General features: G+C 32.2%; 3 protein-coding genes and 1 pseudogene across 3 annotated transcripts; 1 reads left to right on the top strand and 3 right to left on the bottom strand.

Moving 5' to 3' along the window:
- Nucleotides 1-446: 446 nt before the first annotated feature.
- Nucleotides 447-993, bottom strand: LOC148553889 (ultraviolet-B receptor UVR8-like). Its single transcript, XM_088494004.1, has 2 exons — nt 635-993; nt 447-501 (listed from the first exon to the last, which is right to left on the bottom strand). The coding sequence occupies exons 1-2, from the start codon at nt 991-993 to the stop codon at nt 447-449; spliced, it is 414 nt and encodes a 137-aa protein (XP_088350130.1).
- A 12229-nt stretch (nt 994-13222) lies between these two features.
- Nucleotides 13223-14111, bottom strand: LOC107607535 (uncharacterized). The gene is made up of 2 exons (XM_021107900.1): nt 13884-14111; nt 13223-13414 (listed from the first exon to the last, which is right to left on the bottom strand). The coding sequence occupies exons 1-2, from the start codon at nt 14109-14111 to the stop codon at nt 13223-13225; spliced, it is 420 nt and encodes a 139-aa protein (XP_020963559.1).
- A 286-nt stretch (nt 14112-14397) lies between these two features.
- LOC148553888 (uncharacterized) lies at nt 14398-14883 on the bottom strand. Its single transcript, XM_088494909.1, has one exon. It carries the CDS (start codon nt 14881-14883, stop codon nt 14398-14400), a length of 486 nt encoding a protein of 161 aa, XP_088351035.1.
- Nucleotides 14884-21210: 6327 nt separating this feature from the next.
- LOC107609926 (oxidoreductase bty37-like) lies at nt 21211-23150 on the top strand (annotated as a pseudogene).
- Nucleotides 23151-25444: the final 2294 nt, after the last annotated feature.

The raw sequence follows: 25444 nt of genomic DNA, 5'->3' as shown, positions 1-25444 counted from the left end.
AAAAGGAAATGCAGGGATAAATATCACCAATTGTTATGGAGGGCCTTCTTTTTTCCCACAATCATGAATGGATTTTGAACTCAAGTTTCATAAAGTCAAGGACAACAAAGTCAATGAAGCCAAAAAGATATTAACAGATAACTTCTAAATTGATGTTCTAACTTCTAACATAAACATGATTGACAAGTAGAACTCTCCTCAGGTTCAGTTTTGCATAGCTTATAAACATTTTTACGCTTAGCTCAGTACATAAGTACCAGCAAGTTGTGTAGTTCTTTTCATTTTGGCATCACAAAATACTTTCGTGTACCTAAGTCTCACACAGAGGTGAGCCAAAGCATCTGATCCAGTTTTGGATGCAATATCCTCAACCTTGGTGGCATCAGATAAAGTCAGAGTCTCTGCGAGTATAAGCTCACATAACTCCTTTAACGAACAAGCATCAGTTAATACAGATGAATGACCCCACCAGCAGCTAGTTTTCGAACCTCTCCAACACACCTGTGATTTGGAAATTTTCACATAAAAACCTATGCAGACATGAAGAATGAGGAGTTTACTTACGCTACAGATAGATAAAGTACCAGTCAACAGGTGACGGGTACCAAGCATATGTAGATTTCTCGTTGGCTACCTGACCGTAACTATTGTAACCCCACCATGAATTTGACCATCCCTCATTGAAATAAGCGTGTGGGAATGTCCATAGGCGACAAGCTTCACGCCTTTTGGAACAACCAAAACTGGGATGTTCCGAAAAAAATGTACAAAAGTTATTAGTGATGAACGAGAACAACCCAGTTTGGGGCCAAGGCCTAACTGCCCGGATTTACCGCCACCCCGAGCGTAAAGTGCCCCTTCCTGAGTCAGAGCAGATGTGTGTACACCGCCACACGCCAAATCCTTTATGAAAATACCATCAAGGGAAACCACCCTCCTTGGTAGTAACTCTTTATCTCCATACTGGAGTGAAGAATGTCCAAGCTGGCCCATGCTTCGTAGCCCCCATGTGTAACTGAAAGATGGAAGTAAATAATACAAAAATGTGAGTAAATATTGTCAAAGATGGCAAAAATTCATATTTGTTCAGATAATGTATTTCTCAATTCATCAAATAACCATAAGAAACTACACAAAGATCAAGTATGTTCTGCAATTATGCACATTCATAAAGACAGAACGGGGAAAGCAACTAAGCAAGGAACTTAAAAAAGTACATAGGTGAAGAAACATTAGATTGATTCAGAAAAAGCATGCCTACATATGTTAGCAGAATAGTAGACATTGTTACAAGCATTTTCAAAGCAAAAACAAAACAATTCTAACAAGTACAGATAGACATAACATGGTTGGCCCTGCAAATCTATAACTACATTCAACTTTAATTTCTCGTGGTATAACTAAGCCAAGGGAATAGAAACTTGCATAATATATGCAGCATTTCCATTGAATCTTGACCAAAAAACAAAATTCTGCTTCAATTATTACGCGGTATAAGAACACAAGCACTGGTGCCCAAAAAAAACAATTCTTTTTCATGATTAAGTAAAAAATATGAAACCAGCTATGAAGTAAAGCTATTGAGACGAAGAAAGTTGAAGTTTTGGGAAATGGGGATGGGTCATAATATAAAGATCATTGCTTTACATCGAATCTTAGTTTGAGAAAGAGAGAGAAGCATAATAACATACCATGAACGAATGAGAATGAGAATGAGAATGAGAAGAAGAGTTGAATGGAAAGGAAAGAAGAAAAGGAATTTAGAATTTGAAAGAATTAATGGGAAGAGAGGTTAAAGCTTAAACAAGTGTCGCAAGTTTGGGAGGAAAAATTGAATAGTTTTCTGGTTATTGATCAAAACCTCTCAGAACAAAAGCCTCGGGAATATAAGAATTTTCTAGATTACATAATTTATATTATATTATGAGAAAGTATAGGGAGTCTTTGGAAATTTTGTACAATGTGTACAATGGAGGTTTAGGAAGTAGTAGACATATAACCATTAGTGTTACATTTTCCTTTCAGGTTAAGTTTTTGGGATGAGTGATTTCATGACATGGTATTAGAGTTTTAGATCCGAAAGGTCAAAGAGTTCGATCCTTAGTGAACCCCAAAATCAGTTTAAGCTTTTGGGATGAATGGTTTTATGACATGAGATGTTTATTATCCCTGGTACTCGGTACTTGGATGGTTATTCCGGATAGTATGAATGATGTTCATTTTATTCATATTGGACCAAAGATTTAGCCCATTGGATGATGTTCATTTTATTCATATTGGACCAAAGATTTAGCCCATTGTACACATTGTACATTTAGACCATTGGCTCCGTAGCAGTACTCTTATATTATATATTATTTCTATTTTACTCTTTTTTAAAAAAGAGATTTTTTATTTTACCCTTTTTGTCAAGGAACTAAGGAACATAGTTGTAAAAACCAGACCGGACCGGCCGGTTTGACTAAAAAACCGATAAACTGGACTCCTAACTGGTCCGGTTGAGTAGTATGACCGGACAAGGAAGAAAACCGTTGAGAACCGGGTTGAACTGGCCGGTTCTGATGAAACCGGAAAACCGGCGATTTTTGCTCAATCGACCGGTTCGGGAATTTTTTTTAAATTCATTTTCCAAAACGACGTCGTTTTGGTTTATTAAAAAAAAAGAAAAGTCTCGTGACTTGATGGTTGAACATTTCCGTCGACTAGGAATTTGATCTCAAAATAAGATTGGCGTTGTAAGTATAGTTCCTAGCCAACAAGTAATGCTCAAATCAAATATTCCAATTCGAAACAAAATATAACCGAGAGTACTTCAACCTCGGGTCGTTCTCCCTAGGAACTAATGCCAGTGAGCGCACACAATTTTGGTTGTGAGAGAGCAAAGGGGGGTTTCAATGATTGAAAGAAAACAAAATAACGGAATTAAAGAACGATTCAAAATTGCAATTAATAAACTAATAAAGGAATAAAAGAACTATGTATGCAATATAAACAAGTAAAGCTCAAAATGATGGAAAAGGTGGTTCAAAACATAAATGAAACCTTGACTTGGGATGACTTATGGAATCCCTTCCTTGCCATAACCACAACTATGATAATTATGATGGATTAATTTCACTAAGTCAACCCTTAACATCGAAGGATAAGTCAAGTGAGCATAATTGTTATTAATCCACAAATCCTAGCTAACTTACTAATTACCTTAGTAAAAAACTAACGATAGTGGAAACAATAACAAGTAACAACCCAAGAATTATCACTAAATGTTGGACATTATAGCTCTAGTAATCCATAAACTCAATTTTTCCAAGCCAAGGGGTGGAAATCTACCCCATAGCTAGGGTTGACATTTCATCAAATACCTAGTATGCATATTCACAAAACATGGCAAAATTGGTAAATTAATGAAAGCTATGAACCATAAATGATCATAGTCAATAAAAGCAACTCAAACAAACATAAAATAAGCATCAAACATCAAATTCAACAACTAGAAATCCAAAATTGCAAAGCAAAGCAAATATTGACAAGAGAAATGGAAATAAAGGGAAGTGTAGAACAAGTGGTATAATAAAAGAGAGAATTAAAGAAATACTTACAATGAGATAGCTAAATCCAAGAACAAAATTGAAGTATAAAATGCTACGTTGAAACCCTAATTAAAACCCTAAGAGAGAGTTAAGAGAAAACCTAACCTAAACTACCCTAAAACTACTCCTAAAAAATGTGTTGTCTCTATTCTAAGATGGCTCTCTTTGTTATGTGTTGTTGCTCCTTCATATAGCCCTTCATTTCAGCCTCCAAGCCTTCAAAAATGGGCCAAAAAGTTCCCAAAACGCGAGTCCACGTGTATTTTTAATGGAGGCATGCGCTGGTACCTGTGCAGACTCACAGGTCTGTGCATGGGCACAGATGCTGATTTTTCTCTTGTGCGTGGGCACAAGTCCTGTGCGGACGCACAGGTCCTGATTTCCATTATGTTCTGAGCATGGGCACAGCCTGTGCGTGGGCACAGAAGGTGTGTGGATGCACAGGTCCTGATTTTGACCCCTGTGCATGAGCACAGAAGGTGTGCGTGGGCACAGGCTGAAATGCTTTTCTCCTTTGTTTTCTTCATGTTTTCTCCCTTTTTGCATGTTTTCTTCCACTTTTACCAACCCATTCTTGCCTATAGGACCTGAAATCACTCAACAAACATATCACGGTATCGAATGGAATAAAAGTGAGATTAAATTGCTCAATTTAAGCACAAAAACGCATGTTTTCTCATTTAGGCTCACTTTAGGGATCAAACACAAAAGTATGCTATTTTGGTGAATAAGTGTGAGTTTATGTGATGAAATCCATCCAATTCAAGCTAAAATATATCGTCAAATATGGACTCATCATGACTTTATCCCCCCAATCCCTGTTTCCACTTTTTCCCAACCCTAATCCCCTAATGGCTAACCCTCCCATCACCACCTCACCTCACTCTGTCACAGTGTCACTCACCCAGCCAGCCGCCCGCCGTCGTCTTCTTCGTCTCACCGCCGAACACCCATTCTGAAGTCTGAAGGAACAAAACAGACCTGCGGCTCCGCTTCATCCCTGTCTCTCATCGCCGTCGCCGTTGCCGTGCCGTTGCCCTCGCCGTTACCTCGCTCTTCTGTTCTATGCTTGTTGAAAATTTGAAATTATGAAGCTGTTATGACTTATGAATAATGTTGTTATGTTATTCTATTCTGTGTTGAAAACTTGAAATTTCTGGGATGAATATGCTTGTTGAAAGCTTGAAACTATGAATAATGTTGTTATGTTGATTTGTTCTGTGTTGAATATGCTTGTTGAAAACTTGAAATTATGAATATGAAGCTGTTATGACTTATGACTAATGTTTTTATGTTGTCTGTTCTGTTATGAATATGCTTGTGCTGTGAATTTAACTATTTTCTAGCATTCATATATCATTCACAAATTTTATTTTCAAATTTTCTGTGCATCATATCAACTTGCTTAGGACTCATCTTGTCATGTCTTGCTGCAGAAAGTTGGAGAAGCACCAAACAAAGCTTGAGGTTGTTACTCCATAGAAGTGATATACCAGTTGCTTAATAAGTTGCCCTACTTAGATTTAGTTATAGGTATTGTGTTATTTACCGTTATGCTATTTCTATTACCATGCAAATTATCATCAAAGGTTTTATCATTTTGTAGATTAGAAGCTTGGCTACTGGGTTTGAATATTAACTTTGATTAAACTCTTTCATAACATGATATTCGTCAACCATATTGTATGCCCTTTGGAACATACTGGTACATATGAGACGAATTTTTGTAAGTTGAAATTGATCTACCTTTGATATTTGGTGCAGAATTTATAACCCACAAACTAATCTACATACTGGTACATATGAGACGAATTTTTGTAAGTTGAAATTGATCTACCTTTGATATTTGGTGCGGAATTTATAACCCACAAACTAACCGGCAAGTGCACCGGGCCGTACCAAGTAATACCTTACGTGAGTAAGGGTCGATCCCACGAGGATTGATGGATTAAGTAACAATAGTATTTGATAGGCTTAGTTAGACAAACAGAAAGTAATGTTTGGGAGTTTAAAAAAACAAAAAATTAAAGAAGAGTTTGAAGACAGGCAGGTGAATAGGTGAGGAATAAAATATGAAGAAACAGTTAAGGTTTCAGAGTTATCTATTTTTCCGGATTAACTTTTCTTACTAACTATTTTAATTATGTAGGATTTAATTTATGGCAAACTATATGTGACTAGACCCTAATTCCTTAGACCTTTCTAGTCTCCTCTAAAATTCATCAACAGCCAATTCCTTGGTCAATTAATTCCAATTAGAGGGTGATGATTAAATTCCAGTTTATATGCCACAAAAACTCTAATTACCCAAAAATAAAAGGATTATATGTCACGTATCCCGTTAAATCCAGATAAATAAAATTTAGGAGAATATGTTTTCAAGCTGTTGTTCAAGTAAAGAGCTTTTCCAAGTTTTACAAGAACTCAAATAGAAAGAGGGGTCATACTTCTGTTCCATCCAAATTCATAAAATAAAGAGCGAAAATAATTCTTAAATTGTAAATCCATACATAAATTAAAATAGAAAAAGTAATAAAATTAATCCATAGAAATAGACAGAGCTCCTAACCTTAACAGTGGAGGTTTAGTTGCTCATGGTTCAGAGAAAATACGGATTGTAAATTGGGATGGAATGGGATCCTCCCCAGGACCTCTCCAAAGGAAGGAAAGTTTCTCCCTTTTATAACTAATCCTAATAAATTTAAAATCTAATTTTCAAAATTAAAATAATATCTTTTTCCTAGAATTCAAATTTGAATTTAAATTCGAATTAATTTAAATAATCAAGTCTTCAATGGATGGATGGGGACCACTTGTTTCGTCCATTCTGCAGCTTCTAATCTGTGTTTTCTGGGCTGAAAACTGGGTCAAAATAGCCCAGAAATCGCCCCCAGCGTTTTTCTGCGTTTCCTGCACGTGGCGCATGTCATGCGTACGCATCAGTCATGTGTACGCGTCAATGGTCCTTTTCGCGAGTCATGCGGATGCGTCGGTCACGCGCTTGCGTCGCTGAGCAAATCTTCAATTCACGCGTACGCGTCAGTCACGCGCACACGTCGCCATGGAAAGCTCCAAAATCACGCGTACGCATCAGTCACGCGTACGCGTCGCTCCTCACTGCCATCTCCTTTGATTCTTGTGCTGCAGAAACTCCATCAAATTCTACCGAATGCTACCTAAAATAAACAGTATTGCACAAAACTCAAAATAGCATCCATAGTGGCTAAAATATAATTAATTCTTAATTAAACTCAACAAATTACATGCAAATTCACTAGGAAAAGATAGGAAAGATGCTCAAGCATCACAACACCAAACTTGAACTGTTGCTTGTCCTCAAGCAACCAAAACTAATATAAGCTTAGGATGTGAATTTGCATGAGAATGAGAGTTTGATTAAGCCCATGTCTCTTCTTATAGTGGGGTTTACAACTGCAATCCTGAACAGTTTTGGCATCTCACTTTATCCTTTGAAGTTCATAATGATTGGCATCCATAGGAACTCAGAATTCAGATAGTGTTATTGATTCTCCTAGTTCAGTATGTTGATTCTTGAACACATCTACTTTATGAGTCTTGGCCGTGACCCTAAGCATTTTATTTTTCAGTATTACCACCGGATACATAAATGCCACAGACACATAACTGGGTGAACCTTTTCAGATTGTGACTCAGCTTTGCTAGAGTCCCCAGTTAGAGGTGCCCAGAGTTCTTAAGCACACTCTTTTTGCTTTGGATCACGACTTTAACTGCTCAGTCTCAAGCTTTTCACTTGACACCTTCACGCCACAAGCACATGGTTAGGGACAGCTTGATTTAGCCGCTTAGGCCAGGATTTTATTCCTTTAGGCCTTCCTATCCATTAATGCTCAAAAGCCTTGGATTCTTTTTACCCTTTGCCTTTTAGTTTAAAGGGTTATTGGCTTTTTCTGCTTGCTCTTTTTTTTTTCTTTTTTTCTTTATTTTATATATTATTTTTATATATTTTTTTTCGCAAGCTTCGTGTTTTTCACTGCTTTTTCTTACTTCAAGAATCAATTTTATGATTTTTCAGATTATCAATAACATTTCTCTTTTTCATTATTCTTTCAAGAGCCAACAATTTTAACATTCATAAACTTCACTATAAAAAATATGCACTGTTCAAGCATTCATTCAGAATCACAAAAAATACCACCACATCTAAGTAAATGAGACTACTCTAAAAATTAAATTTAAATTCTCATGCACTACATCTGTTCTTCTTTCTTTTTGATTTCAAGTTTAGTGGGCAATACATGAGACATCTTTCAGAATTAAAGCATTTAACAGAAAAATTAAACTAGAACCTATGAATCTACTAATAAAGGATCATGCAGCAAACAAAGCAAAATAGCAGAAAATCGAAACATACATAATAAAAGCGGGAGGGAATAAAAATGAAAGGAACTCAACCACCTTAGTTATCGGAGCAGTCATTTTATTCTTCAGGTTGTGCTCCTCAGTGAAGATGATTCGCCTCCCTTTGGTGCCATAAGAATAAACAGAAAACCTTAAGCTAAGCGTCAACACCAAACTTAAAGGTTTGCTTGTCCTCAAGCAAATAAGAACTGAAAATAGAAGAGAAAAATATTAAGATGAAAGAAAAATAAAAGGATAAGAGAATAAGAGAGAATTATGATTGGGAGAGAGAGAGAGAAAGAAAACTGGGCGGCGCAAGCGACGCGTTCGCGTACGGCATGCGTTCGCGTGGGTCGCGAATTTTTCATAATGACGCGTAAGCGTCAGGCACGCATCCGCGTGTTCTGGGTTTTGTGCGATTTGCGCGAAGCCAGCCACGCACCCACGCGACTTTCTGTTCGCATCGCTTGGGCACCAAATTTTCATTCGACGGGTGCGCGTGGATGGCCATATGTGCAACTGACGCAAACGCGTCAGTCACGCGTCCGCGTGACCAAATTTGTGCTTTTAGCACACTTCTTGTCCCAAGCCAGCACAACTCTCTGCCCAAACGTTCATTTACGTCGAATTTGCAGGTCACACATTAGCATCGGTGATGTGCCCGCGTGAATGGCAAAAATCACAAACGACGCGAATGCGTGGGGTACGTGTTCACGTGGGATCGTTTTTGCTAAAGGCATGAGTCCAGTGCCACTCCCGCGCAACTCTCTGTTCAACTTTTATTTTTTACGCACACATGACTGATGCGTACGCGTCAGCGACGCTTGTGCGTCGTGTGCCATTTTTTTATATTCGGTTCCTGTTCTAAGATAGCTGCATGATCAGAAAAATAGTGAAAACTCAAGAAAATTCAACTAAGTAAGAAAACTACTACTACGAAAAATAAATAAGAATGAAAAGGAACGATCATACCACGGTGGGTTGTCTCCCACCAACCACTTTTAGTTAAAGTCCTTAAGTTGGACATGTTGTGAGCTTCTTGTCATGGTGGCTTGTGCTTGTACTGATCCAGAAATCTCCACCAATGTTTGTAATTTCAATGGCTACTGGGATCCCAAACTAGGTGCATAACGCCTTTGAGCAAGTTGAAGCAAGTGACAAAGCCCCAAGAGTGTTGATTGTGGGAATGAATTCTAGGGTCCCAAACCTTGCTTTTACACCCGTCTTCTTGTGTATCACCATTGTTCCCACCGGGTGGCAAGCAATCTGAATTCTCACAGAGACATCCAAACAACCTTCTAAATCCATTAAAATTAGCTCTACACCAATTCTTGCACTTCAATTCGGAGCATGCAACCATATTGATCTTGCTTGACAACTCTTACCACTAACCATCTTCCTCTCACTCTTAATGCCACAAAGAGCTCTAAGTCGACCATCCGTCTCTAGTAGCCCATATTCAAGTGGGAATGTAAAGGTTAAAGATAGAAATTTTACCCACTTGAATGTTGTATTGGATGGTGATGGCTTTGGGAGAGGTCTTGCAAGCTCCACTCCCTTGTGTTCTTCTTTGAATTCTTTCACTTCTTTGCAGGCTTCCTCAATTTCAACCTCTTCCTCTTGGTAGCTGTCTTCTAATTCAATCTTTTCTTCATTGCTTATCAAGGGCATGGGAGGTTGTGCATCTTCCTCCTTTGTGGGTGCATCTTCCTCCTTTGTTTTTGCATCTTCCTCTTCTTCCATGTATGAACTCTAGTTCACTGGAGTATGAACTCTTTTGATTGATTTCCTCACTTTCTTCTATAGGATCTTGTATTATATTTCTTGGGAAGGAATTTGCTTGCTCCTCTTCCTGTGACTTGATAATCGACTGCACATACTTCTCTATATTCTTGACACTTGTCTTTATATCCTGTAAGAATTCTTTCATGAGAAGCTCAAGATCTGATGGTATTTGAAATGAATAAGGAGGAGGTGATGGTTCTTGATAAGTGTAAAAAGAGGATGGTTCTTGATATGGATAGAGAGGTGGTGGTTCTTGGTATGGATATGAAGATGGTGGTTCTTGATATGAATATGGAGATGGTGGTTCTTGATAGTTGGAACATGGAGCATTGAAGTTTCTTTGGTTTTGACCTTGCCAACCAAAATTTGGGTAGTTCTCCCATTCATAATGATATGAATTACTACTTGGGTGTGAGTAGTAACCCATATGATCTCTCTCCATTATTTTTTTCTTAGCATAAAACACCAAAAAAGATTAAACGCACCATGTGGTAAACAGGAAAGTAAAGAAAAAAGAACAGAATTCTAAAAATTAAAATAAGAAAAATTAAAATTAAATTAACTAGGAAACACCAAACTTAATTTCAGAAATTAAAAAAATTTTTAGTGTTATTTTATTTTATTATTATTATTATTTTTTAATTTTTAAATTTTTTATTTATTTATTTTTTTAGATAAAAATAAAATAAAACTAAAAGAATATAAAAAGTAAAAAAAATAAAAAAAATAAACAAAGTAAAACGAAGAAAGTAAAAGAAAAAAAATTGAAAATGAAAAGAGAAATAAAATAAAACAAAAAAATCGACGAGATTTTAAAAAAAATTGTAACGGAAGTAAACAAAATTAATAAAACGGGGAGTTTGCTAACGGAAAAAAAAGGAAAATTTTAAATTTTTTTTTCAAATATTAATAAAACAATATTTAAATAAAATTAAAATTAAAACGCCTAATCTAAACAATCAAACAACTAATAGTTGTTAATCACAGTCAATCCTCGACAACGGCGCCAAAAATTTGGTGCGGAATTTATAACCCACAAACTAATCGGCAAGTGCACCGGGCCGTACCAAGTAATACCTTACGTGAGTAAGGGTCGATCCCACGAGGATTGATGGATTAAGCAACAATAGTATTTGATAGGCTTAGTTAGACAAACAGAAAGTAATGTTTGGGAGTTTAAAAGCATAAAAAATTAAAGAAGAGTTTGAAGACAGGCAGGTGAATAGGTGAGGAATAAAATATGAAGAAACAGTTAAGGTTTCAGAGTTATCTATTTTTCCGGATTAACTTTTCTTACTAACTATTTTAATTATGTAGGATTTAATTTATGGCAAACTATATGTGACTAGACCCTAATTTCTTAGACCTTTCTAGTCTCCTCTAAAATTCATCAACAGCCAATTCCTTAGTCAATTAATTCCAATTAGAGGGTGATGATTAAATTCCAGTTTATATGCCACAAAAACTCTAATTACCCAAAAATAAAAGGATTATATGTCACGTATCCCGTTAAATCCAGATAATTAAAATTTAGGAGAATATGTTTTCAAGCTGTTGTTCAAGTAAGGAGCTTTTCCAAGTTTTACAAGAACTCAAATAGAAAGAGGGTCATACTTCCATTCCACCCAAATTCATAAAATAAATAGCGAAAACAATTCTTAAATTGTAAATCCATACATAAATTAAAATAGAAAAAGCAATAAAATTAATCCATAGAAATAGACTAAATTAAAATAGAAAAAGCAATAAAATTAATCCATAGAAATAAACAGAACTCCTAACCTTAACAGTGGAGGTTTAGTTGCTCATGGTTCAGAGAAAATACGGATTGTAAATTGGGATAGAATGGGATCCTCCCCAGGACCTCTCCAAAGGAAGGAAAGTTTCTCCCTTTTATAACTAATCCTAATAAATTTAAAATCTAATTTTCAAAATTAAAATAATATCTTTTCCTAGAATTCAAATTTGAATTTAAATTCGAATTAATTTAAATAATCAAGTCTTCAATGGATGGATGGGGACCACTTGTTTCGTCCATTCTGCAGCTTCTAATCTGTGTTTTCTGGGCTGAAAACAGGGTCAAAATAGCCCAGAAATCGCCCCCAGCGTTTTTCTGTGTTTCCTGCACGTGGCGCATGTCACGCGTACGCGTCAGTTATGCGTACGCGTCGATGGTCCTTTTCGCGAATCATGCGGACGTGTCGGTCACGCGCTTGCGTCGCTGAGCAAATCTTCAATTCACGCGTACGCGTCAGTCATGCGCACGCGTCGCCATGGAAAGCTCCAAAATCACACGTACGCGTCAGTCACGCGTACGCGTCGCTCCTCGCTGCCATCTCCTTTGATTCTTGTGCTGCATAAACTCTATCAAATTCCGCTGAATGCTACCTAAAATAAACAGTATTACACAAAACTCAAAATAGCATCCATAGTGGTTAAAATATAATTAATTCTTAATTAAACTCAACAAATTACATGTAAATTCACTAGGAAAGGATAGGAAAGATGCTCACGCATCAATATTATTTGTGATACACAACTAATCATATACATTAACACTAGAATATGTTTAAATAAACATTTTATTATAATGAAAAAAGGAAGTTATTTTTATATTTTTATATTTACGTAGAACTAATTTTACCAGTTCAACCAGTAATTTATCGGTTGAACTAATAAATCAATGAACCAGTAACATGACCGATTTGATCATCGGTTCAATTCTTACAACTATGCTAAGAAAGCATGTGAATGGGGAAATCAAATGCATGCATCCATTTCATAATTATATATTCATTTCTGATAATTATATATTCATTTGGTAATGGATGCATCCATTTCTGATTTTTCCCCTTTTTGTTTGCTTATATCACAAGATTTCTTTCCCTATTTCCCTTAATATTCTTTGACTCTGATCTTCCATATTGGTGGTTAATTAATCAAAACGGGGGTATAATTTATCTTAATTAATAGTATACTAGTGTTAAACCCGTGCGATGCACGGACTTATATTTAAATTTGACATATTAAATTAAAAATAATATTTTAGAATCATAATTTTTTTTATTTTAGTATAACACGATCATTATCATTATATAATAAACATATTGAATATGCTGTTTTATCTTTATTCAAAGTAAAAAGCAAATAGAATATTTTAAAGTCTATAATATTCTTAAATCATAAGGAGGAAGACATGAAAAAAATAATAACATATATAACTGCAATAATATGTCAATTTTACACTAAACTTTATATCAAAAGGCTAATAAATATTTATCGACAGCCTAGTATTTTATTAACTTCATTAGAAAAACAATTAGCATATGATTTTGTGCTCCTTGTTACACATTTCATCTCAAATCTGAAAACAAAGTTATAGATAAATTAGTTATATCTACAGTAAATATTTATACAAAAGTGTAAATCATAATATGTTATTAAAATGAAAATAATATTATTCTTACCTAAATATTATTAAAAACTTCTTTAAACACGATATTTGTTGTTGATGACTTTGGATTGCCGTCTTCGTCTAGAATTAAAACCCTGAGACCACTGCGACTCTTAACTCTTGACAAAGCAACATAAAGTTGTCCATGGGTGAACACTGATTTTGACAAGTAAAGTCCTACATGTGATAATGATTGACTCTGACTCTTGTTAATGGTCATTGTAAAGTATACTGTTAATGAAAATTGTCTCCATTAGAACCTAAATGGCAATCCTGAATCTGAAGGGATCAAGTTCATTCTTGGAATGTACACTTTATCTCCAATATTTCTACCGGTCACTACCATCGCTCCAATTATGTTGCTGCCAAGTTTGTTAACTATTCATCTTGTCCCGTTGCATAAACCTGAAGTCTGGTCTATGTTTTGTAGTAGCATTACAGCGACTCCTGTCTTCAAAGTCAACTTGTGATTGGGTAGTCCTGAACATTTGATGTCATTTAGGAACTCTGGTGTGAACTACTCTTGTTGTATATCTTCATTCTCATTAGCTTGACATGTTGTGTCAGAACTCAAATATTCATTTTCCATCACTGGAAAGATTGTCAGGACAAAATCATTTACCTTCTCGACACTCTCAAGCATGGGTGCAAGAATTGCCCTACTTTGAAAATACCTGTAAGCTGTAATCTGACATATTTTGCAACAAATTTGGATATGCAAAGTCTACCAAATGAGAGAAAGGATCATCAGTAGTTGTAATCAATAGATCATTTGAAATTTCAATTTCTAATTCATCTCCAACAACAGAACCAATATTTTCATTTCCAACATCAAGTATCCAATTAGCAAATCTCTTTATTTCACCTTCATCTTGATTTAAAGAAGACATTAGAAGCCTCATGTTCGTATGTAGTTTCAGAACCTTACAAAATGACCACAAATGAGATGAGTTAATAGCTGATGACAATATATCGTGTCTACTCCCTTTCGGAATCACCGGAAGTATCTGTCTGAAATCACCTCCTAGAACAACAAACTTACCACCAAATGGTTGATTTTGTCTTATGTTGATCGGTAACTGACATAAGATTTCTGAGCGTCCGATCAAGTGCTTCAAAAAAACATTTTATTGAGCACTGGAACTTCATCCCAAATTATTAAGCTACTTTGGATGAGCAGCTCAGCCTTCAAACTGCCATGCTTGATGTTGCAAGTAGATTCATCAGTGATTGTAATGGGTATTGAAAATGTAGAATGAGCCGTTTTGCCACCATATAGGAGTAAGACGCAATTCCAGTGGATGCAACATTTAAAACAATCTTTCCTCTAGACTGAATAGCGGAAGAAAGTCTATTCGAAATAAATGTCTTACCACACCCACCATGCTCATAAACGAAGTAAAAACTACCAGAGTCTGTAATAACAGCATTGAGTATCTCATCGAATACTAACTTTTGCTCATGAGTCATCTTTTGTTCCGTATATAAATTTGTATGAGTCAATTCATTTCTGTCATATACTAACTCCTCCTCTATTAGCTTATTCTGAAAAAGGCGAACATCAGACATCTCAGGATATGGCATTGATTGATAGTCTCTTAAAGATCTTGTATTGCTGTTTAGTATCTTCTCAATCTCAATAAGAAAGAGGTTTTTCAATTCATCATCATTCATATTTAGTCCTAGCAAAAGCACATGGTGGTTTTATGAAATATTTAATAAGTAATTCCAAAATAAAACTATTAATATTATTAATAAAAATAAAAATAATAAAAAGAATACAATCTTGATATATAAAAAAAAGACATAGTAAAATACCTTAATTTTTCATAGCTTTTTAATTTAAATTTAAAAATCGAAATGGTTAAGAAGTCACTTAATTAGAAATTAGTATTAGAATTTCAAATTTCAAAATTTTAAATAGAGTTTCCTAATTAGCTACTGCAAATTTTAAATTTTTAAATAAAATTTTCTAATTAAACGTTCGTTGTTCATTAGGAATATAGGAATTCGTTAATTTAAAAATAATTTTTATTAGTTTCGTCATAAATTGTATCAATCCTATTATTTATCAATAAAAATAAATAAAATTAAATACAATCTAAAAATTAATAACCTTATAAACTACGTAAATTTAGAAAAAATATTTAAAAAGAGAGAAAAAAATGAAAGTACTTCTATTGTACGCAAACAATCTAAAAGATAACAATGTAAATTGAGTAAAGAGAAAATTTATAAATGTGGCAAGTAAAAAACTTTAAATTTAAAAATCGAAATGGTTAAGAAGTCACTTGATTAGGAATTAGTATTAGAATTTCAAATTTCAAAATTTTAAATAGAGTTTCCTAATTAGTTAGTACAAAATTTAAATTTTTAAATAAAATTTCCTAAATTAATTCAATTTTGTCGGAACAACATTAGAAACAGAATTAAATATAGAAGAATGTCAAATTAAAATTTTCTTTTAAATAGTATAAATTACCTCACATTTTAATAAGACTGATAATTTTATTTTTAATATAATCTTCTGTAATGAGCATAGTAGCTTATAAATTATATAAAGTTTTAAAAAATATTCTCAAACCCAATTGCTTTCTTAAAAATTCAAAAAAAAGTATATTTCAATTTAAATTTAAAATTTTAAACATAATACTTTAATTAAAAATTATAATTAGAATTTTTTTTAAATAAGTACACTTTAAAAATTAATAACTAACTTAATTGTATCAACAATAATTCATATAAGAAATTTATAACTTTATGACATTAAATACTAAATTAAAAATTAACAAAATATCAACAATGTGAATCGAATTAAAAATAAAACCACAAGTAATAATCAAATAACTTCAATTTATATTTAAAAAAATTCTAAATTCCAAACATAAAAATAAAAAAGAACCAAAAGAAAAATAACAACTCAAGAAAAGACAATGTTTTCACCAAAGTAAATATATGCTTGGCATTATTCTATTAGATAGACTCTAAAATAGATTCCAAAACATGTGCATCCAAATTCTCAAGTTTCATTCTCAATCTTAATCTTCTTGCAAGTTGAGGTATCTCCTTACACCTTCGAATCTTTCGACTCCGATGATAGTCGCTTGGTTGGTGTAATAGCATTTTCCAACACATCGAATTCATCATTTTCCGCAACTTCATTTGAGAATTCAAGCAACAAATTCTATATAAAATACTACGTTAAATTAAAGACTTCCTTCTCACCTTTGATTTTATTTCAATAATATTTTTTGAATAAAATAAAGATCTGAGAAAATAAACAAAAAAAATTTATTTTTTGAACAAATACCTTAGCACCTTCTACTTTCTCTCCTTCAATGATTGAGAATATCTTTGAAGTTGGAAGCAAACCACCGGTGTAGTCAACATCCTAAAATTATAATTAGTTATTAATTATTATTTATAAATTAGATACTACTAATGATCAAGGAAGAGAAAAATAAACTACTTTTTAATAGAAAATACACTTATAACTGTACTCACAATTTAAATAAGGTGAGCCTTTTTGAATTTATTTATGAGGTCCACATTATCAGTCATCTTCTTAACTTTATAAGAAGGTGAAAAATGTAGATTATCAGATATTTGAACTTCAACGATGAAAAGGAAGGTCTTATCAATTAGGTTGAGCAAAAGTGTAGGTGTATCCGATAGATCTCCTTTCTGCAGGGTATTATATAGTATACTAATAATAAATAATATAAAAATTACCATTAAAAATATCTTCACTAATGTTTTTAGAAATAAATATTGGTTAGAACTTACCAATAGGAGTGGATCAAGTATCTCTATACAGCTCTTTTTCAAAACTTGTTTTGCCTCCTTGTCAAAGATTACAAAATATGCACAGTCAGAGTCATCAATGACACCAAGCTTTATTCGGTACCTGCTTAATAAAATAAAACAGCATAAAAAAGGTTAAACATAGACTTATTCAATATATAATCCATTGTGATTAGACTTTAAATTAAAAAAATAAATACATAACCTTGGAGTTATGGATAAAAGGAGACGACCACAACTTGAACATTTGAAAGTTTTTATTAAAACATATGTGGACTTGTTGCATTCACATTGGCCATACCACCAGTTTGGAGTATCTATAGTATGACTTATAGTAGCCAAGACAACACAAACAGCATTATGAAAAAAACTTAATGATTTAAATTCCCTGAATTTGGTCAGTTTTTAAATCTAAAAGATATACCTAAATAAATAAGATGAATAAACAAAAATAATCAATGTACAACGGATTTAAATTAATTTTTTCCTTAATTTTTTTACAGAAAAGAAAATTACCATATCTAATTCTTTTAACTGCTCAATAATTTTGCCTTGATAAATTTTTAAGAATGCAGCCTTATTTAGAATTCTGCCGATATTACCTTTAGGTTCTTCAAATCTTACAAAGCTAGATAAATAAAGCGAAAAAAATTACGTTAGATAACACACATAATATTAAACTAAAGAATTAAAAAAATTTACACCCATAAATTGGATGACATTTACTTCTTCAATATTGTAGAATATTTTTGTGCCATACATGAAATTCTGTAAAATAATTTTTCCTGAAAATTTTAATTTAATACAAAATGAGTAAAAATTTACATAGGGATTGAGTAAAAGCTCACATATAAAAATTCACATAATTATGGATAAATATTACTATTATATAACTTCACTCTAACAAATTGTAAGACGACAACAACTCCATTTTTATTGTCGGATCCCAAAAAAATATTTAATTTATGTGCATAGTTGCCAAAAAGTGCACACATTATTATTTTTCTATGTCAAATAGAATGTTTAATGTTAAATATATTTTTATAATAAAATAAATAAAAAATAATTACAACTAAAAAAAGTAACTACCAATAAGATAATATCAAATTATATATATATTTTATATTTTAAAATTTAAAAATTAACAATAAAATTAAAACGTCAAACACAATTTAAAAAAATTAATATTAGTTAATTAATTATTTTAAACTCATAAAAAACTAATTACGAATGCTTTTTATTAAAATTATTTTTTTAAAAAAAATTAAATACTTTTTTTTCAAAATCAATCCGAAATGATTTTTCAAAAAATTTAAATACTATTAATAAAAAAACGTTGCCTTTTTTTTCAAAAACGTTGCCTTTGAATAAAAATCGTTTGTTACCTATTAATAATAATATTAATAAAAATATTCATAATAAAATAAGTTAAGTTAACAATTTAAAAATATGAGAATATCAAAATTTTTAGGTTTATAAAAATAAATATATTATTATTCATCATCAATCTCTAATTTAATAATAGTGTACTTAGTAGATTTGTCATCTTTTTTAAAAGTCCTCCCACTCCCAATTCTAGCAAGATATTTAATAATATCTGAAATGATTTAAAATAAAAAAAGTTGTTGTCAATAAATTTGTTTAAAAGAAAAATACAGCCGAAATTATTAATAAAATAAATAAATTTATAAATAAATTATACTTTTTCTAAAACAATAAATTTACCAATTAAGTAGGTGTAATTGTACCTAGAAAAATTGAGAGTGTCGAAACTCACAATACTCATGATGTGTAGTCTTAAAGTTACCCTCGTTGAGTTCAATACCAAAATATCTTATTTGGTAAGATATTCCTTCCTTTAGCAAATTCACGAATCGAGAGACAAGAACCCTCTTAACTGAGGCGTGTATTTTTTCTCCCTAGAATTGATAAACAAAAATCAAAGAACAATTAGATGGGGATAATACAAACAAATTTAAAATATAAATAATATAAATTTAAAATAAAACAAAAAATATTCGTAGAAAACTCACATCTTCATCGAGTCAAACCTTCTCAATTGAGTATGGCAATGAAGAATTTTCATAACTTGGTGGTGTCCATAACCGTATCACTCGTATACGTACACACAAATTGTCGATTATAGGATTGATTTATGCGATCTTGGTATAGAATAAGTATAAAAATTTTAGATTTTTGATGTATGTAAAGAAAGGATTTTGATGTACTTTGAATTGTGGTGCTATACATATCTCATAACTTATACTTTTATAGTTGACTCAGCTAATTTTTTTAAATTTGATTGACTTTAATTTAAATTTGCAGATAAAGTAAATAAATATATTAACAATTTTTAAAATTCTAAATTAATGTAAATATATTTAAATTTACGTATGTAGCTGTAATTTTTTTTTTAAAAAATCTACAAAATTTTAAAAAATAGTGCTAAAAAGAATCAACAAAATTTTAAAAAATAGTGTTAAAATTTAAAAAATAACAACCTAAGTAAAACAATTTAAAATTTAAAAAATAACAACCTAAGTACAACAATCTTTTTTAGTGACTTAAAAGAAAATAAACAAAAACTAAGAGAGAAAAAAACCAAGAAACTGCTCAAGAAAGGCAGTTCGGCTGAATACTACTCTAAGTACAACAATCTAAGAATTAAAAAATAACAACCTAAATATAACAACCCAAACAATTAATTTAAAATTTGAAAAATAATAACCTAAGTAAATAATAATTTATATTTTATAAATATAAATCTAAAAATTTCTAGTGACGACACCTAAGCAAATAAACTCCCAGACTCAACGTATGAGCGCCACGTCAGCATATGAGCTCCCCATATGAGCTCCCCATTTGTATTACTATAAAGATAAAGATATTTGGATTATTTTATATTATTAGTAACAATAAAAATATTATATATACATAAAAAATTAATTATTAAATTAATTATAATATATATATATATATATCTTGTTTAATTTATTTTTAATATATATATTATTTTAATCCATAGTTAATTTTTAATATGCAATTATCATGGTATACTTGACAAAAAGAAAAACTTTTTAAGTCAACTCACAACTCAATAATTTTTCATCATCCAGTGACTAAAAAAAACTTCAAGTTCTTTAAATGTCATTTATTTTTAAAATAGTCAATTGTCAACACAGACTATTTTTATCAGCTAAATAAGTTTTTTCTTAAAAACTACTCTTTTTTTATTTTTCTTTTTGTTGAGATATTTGTGTGGTGGTAGATGAAGAAGTCAACCTCAAATGACGACTTTACAGCACCTTTTGAAAAGTTATGAATAAAAAGGACACCATAAAATAAGAATTCACGTTAATATATTTAACTGTCATCAAAATCAAGCTGAAGCAAAAATTTCAAATTCAAATCCAATATCTCTCTGAAATCCTGGCAAAAGTTTTAAACTTTGGAGCTACTTCTCCCTCTCTAAGCTTTAGAACACTTTAAGGTATTCTTTCATTTATTTCAAGTGGGTTTTTTATTTTGATCATTTGCATCATAATTCTGTTATGTTTAAGCCCAAAGGTCCCTTTTTTTTCTGTATTAAATCGTGTTCTGTTGTTTGTGAATCATTCGAATCATGAAATTGGTTTGGGGCATTTCTTGGTGATATTCGCCAGAATAAAAGAGTACATAGCAAGTAAATATTATCATTTTTTACTAACATTTGGCGAGCAATAATTTTCACTCATTTACAAGAAGTTCGTACACAGAAGGCATATAATTTACACTTATATTTGCCAAAGTTTTCACATATAAATCATTTTTCAGAGTTTGAACACATGAATTGATAAAGTTTATTTTTGTTAAAGACATTTTAGTATTTATAATAGTTAAATGATGGTCAAAAATACTAAAAGTTACTTGCCCCATGAGTTTCTCAAATAGAAATTCAGGGTTAGATAAATCAGAGAGTGGTTTCAACTCTATGGAAGTCAAAATTTGATTTTGGTGTAGCTTAGCTGCTTTTTATACTATATACTTTGGTTATATGCAAATTAGTGATTTATTTAACAAAATAGTTGGGGAATTCTATTGTAAGATCCAAACTGTTCAAAGTGGCTATGGATGAAATAGTAGAAACATTCTTTGAATACCTAACTTATCATCCTTTGATTATGATGTGGTGACATTCTATTCCCTAAAAACTTACTGCAAAACTGCAGATACAGTAGTATCATGGCTGCAGCGCATAGCAGCAACGCTGAAAAGAAGATTGTGAGATTTGACATTAGCTCTGATACTGCATGCCCATGGTGCTTTGTTGGCAAAAAAAATCTAGACAAACCATAGCTGCATCTAACAGAAATACAACTTTGAGGTATAAGACTCCACCTCTGCATGCGTGCGCATGAGCACGTCTGGTGCATGCTTATATCAAGGGAATGTCTTTGGGTTGCCTTTGTTAGTTTATTGTTTTTCACATGTGCAGCTAAGATGGCATCCCTTTCAACTTGATTCTAATGCCCCTAAAGAAGGCATTGACAAGAAGGAGTATTACATAAGAAAGTTCGGATCACGATCTGAACAGATGGCAACACGGATGTCAGAGGTTTTTACTTTGTTAATCACCCTTTGAACCAAATTTCTTATAATTGTTCAAATTGTTTATAATTCATATGATCATAAAGTTTTTAATAAAAAATCATTGTGCCAATTTCGGTATTTGGCAGGTCTTCAGGAATGTTGGTCTAGAATATAGCATGTCTGGACTCGCGTAAGCTTAAGATACAATGCATCAATGGATAAAATACAAGAGCTGACTCTTTCTCTTTCGCCATTTGTCATTAGATAAGATGCAAGAATCAAATCAAACGGGTCTTACCCCTCATTCAATGGTGAAGGGGATTGAGTCAGCTCAAAGTACAAAGAACAATAAGTATATCTAGCATTCTTAATTCATCAGTGAGGTTTAAGAACTAATAACATTGTCATAACTTTTTACAGGGGAAACACTATGGACAGCCACAGGCTTATATATTTTGTAGGACAACAGGGTCTTGACAAGCAACATGCTCTTGTGGAAGAACTTTGCCTTGGCTATTTCACTCAAGGAAAATACATTGGTGACCAGTAAGTGTATTTTTATTGTGAGATCAATTAAGTCACAAAAGTTAATGTTGGATAGTATGTGTTTATGTGTTGATCTATTTTGTTGCAAGCTCAATTCACATAAGCTAATGGAACTTTGTCTATATAGCTTAAGCCATTGTAGATTCCTTAAGAACTAGTACTGCTTCAAAGGATTGTCCATCAGTATGAATTTCATACATAATCTGTTTTGCATTAGAGTGATCCTGAATACCCTTAATACTATATAGATGCAGGAACTTTCTTCTGGAATGTGCTGCAAAGGTTGGTGTAAAAGGTGCAGATGACTTTCTTAAGAACCCCAACAATGGATTGAAGGGGGTAACCTTTGTATAATCAAACTCACTCATGCTTGATTTAGATTCAGGGTATTGCCAAAATATATTCCATTTATGATACTTCGGTTATTAGGTGTTTGAGGTTCTAACTTTCAAATGCTTAATGCGCCTTGTTTTTGTTAAAACATTAAAAAACTTAAGGCCTTGTTCCAGTTTTCATTTTCATTGAATTATAATTTTAGGATTTTATCAAAAAGAAAAAAAATAGTGAAAACCATAAATATGAGACTATTATGTTTTTTGTTTCCATTTTTTCCTTTGCAAGATCCTAAAATAGGACACAGAAACAAAACACACCCTTAAGTCTTGCAACTATGTTAGATTGCACATTTGTGTAGTTTTCATGAACGGGTTTGCAAATTATACAAGATTTCGTGGCAACTGATATTGCTTTCTATTCCATGTCTCTACATAGGTTGAGGATGAACTCAGAACATACTCAAGTAACATTGGAGGAGTTCAATATTATGTGGTGAGTGTATAGAAATCCAAGTCAGTTTGTTAAGATTACAAAAGGTCATCACTCATCATTCTCATCGTCACCACTTTCGAGCAAATTGACTCATTTGAATCATATTTTGCAGATTAATGGGAATCACAAGCTGAGTGATGCTCAACCAACCCCCTGAGGTCTTTCTAAGAGCTTTTGAAGTTGCTACAAGTTAAACTTCTCAGTTATGAACTTTCCCATTTTGTCATACACAACCTTGTTCTTGCAAATAATACGTTGATCTTTGACATGCGATCTATACTCCACTGTACCAAATATGAAAACAATCCATCTTACCTCTTCTCCATTGTAAATCATTCCTTAAAAGTTACAATTATTAATAATAAAGTGAATGATCATGTCTTTGCTGGTATGTAATTTAATGCACACTATACTTGTGAGTTGTGTCCTACACCAAAAGTTGTCACTAACATGTTTGGTTTTATTGCTTAAATTTTACATTAACTTTTCAGTCAAGAAGTTTTCCTTGCAGCATTTTGATGATGCAGTACTTTTTTTAACTACAAACTTTTAAATGACAAGGTTTTTACCATCTGAATTAAACACATATAAGCTAATGGTTATTGACATTTTTAAGTTATGGTTGAATTCGTTCAATTGACAACTAAGGATATTCTGAGTTCTTAACCTTAAGATAAAAAGGTACAGTTACTAAGAAATACTACAGTTTTCATTCAATTTACAAGAAACAAAGGATATTTTTAAGTAAGGCACTTCATTAAGGTTACATTGTCCTTGGCTAGAGTTGTTTCCCATTTTGTCTTTGCATAACATGTATCTAACTTGGGTGCACATGTTTTCATCTTTGCTTATATTGCATGTATATACAAGTATTTGAAGAATATTATTATTGCTCCTTTGGTTTGTAACTTGGAAGGAACAAAAGTACAATCGTAAAAGCTATTAATTCGTTGTTTAAGAAAATATTTGAACTGAAACTACTGGCAACTGAAGTTTGTTTATTTGAACTTTCCCTCTTTTTTTTGGGGTGAAATTTCTGTTAAGAACGCATTAGCTTACATGATCATGAACTTTTGCTTTCAAATTTGTTTTAATTGATCCAAACCAAGTAGCAGTTGTTACTAGTTTAATTTACTCATTTCACCAAAGGTAAAAAATGGGTAGAAGTTTTATGGATAAACTCCATGTATAGCCATCAAACTTATCCATGAAATTTGCAGAGTTCATTTTATCTGCAAAATGCATCATTGGTCAAATATAAAATTGCAAGAGCACTAGGATCAAAGAAAAAGAGAAGAAAGAAATTCTTGAAAGGAGAAACTGATGAGAAAGTTTCCATCTACAATTGCCTTATCCTTTTTCCTCATAATAAGTTTTGGTAATAGAAACATGGATGATATTGAACTCACAATAATGGTTAAGCAAACTCGTTATATACTTATGTACATGACAAGGCTTAATCTGAAGTATTCACAATGTCTATAATTTGTATTTGTATCTTTGCTTTCCTTTGTTGCTGGCTTCATCTTCGACACAAACCTTTTAACTCAAGATTACGTCGTTTCATCAAATACCATCACCTACACATGTCAACAAAAACAAATAAAAAGTATAACAGACAACTATCATAATTCACTGAACTCCAATTTCAACTGTAAAATAAATATGATTAAACTGCAAGATATCATTTATTGTGGTATAGTTTTAAATGATTGTGTGTAAATTGCAAGAAATTATTAGCACCAAGCTTCTCAAAAACACAAGCATGCAATATCACACATAAAACACAATGTAAATGTAAACTGAGTGGAAGTCAAGTCAGAGAGAGCTTACAGGAACTCAGTTCTAAATGCTTCAACCTACCTCGAATTTCAACTCTCACAAACCACTCTACAAGAATAATACTTTTTATAATAATAAATATTTAGCAAATCTAAAAATTGAAAAAATTGAAGCAATTTCCATGGAGGAAAAGATTACAAGATCTAGAGGGTAAGGTCACTATAGGCCAAAGATATGCCAAACTAAAAAGGGTTGATCACATGGAGTTCTTTTCATTTTGGCATCACAAAATACTTTCATGTACCAGAGCCTCATGCAGAGGCGAGCCAAAGCATCTGATCCAGTTCTAGATGCAATATCCAGCTCTAAGTTGTAGTTGCTTACAAGGAAGATTTTGCATGCAAAATAACAAATTAAATGTATGAATTATGAAAGTAACAAGGAGATAGCTAAAAATATTGGGAAGGATTTGCTGCATTAGGGCAAGTCAGTTTCTAAGCAAGCAATTGCATAATGATTAATTAATTAAAATAAACAAAAATAATTAATTAATTAAATACTTCATTAGTAAATTACATTAAATTACAATTGTATACATATATTTACACACCTATACTAGCCTCGATAAAATTAACACTTTGAAAAGCTAATCCCTTCCTTTTGTTATATAACCATAATAAAAAAGAGATTAAAAATACTATAAAAC

This window comes from Arachis ipaensis, chromosome B7 (genome assembly GCF_059453495.1).
Source record: "Arachis ipaensis isolate K30076 ecotype BB chromosome B7, ASM5945349v1, whole genome shotgun sequence".
Lineage (NCBI taxonomy): Eukaryota > Viridiplantae > Streptophyta > Magnoliopsida > Fabales > Fabaceae > Arachis > Arachis ipaensis.
This window is presented reverse-complemented; position numbering and strand designations above follow the sequence as displayed.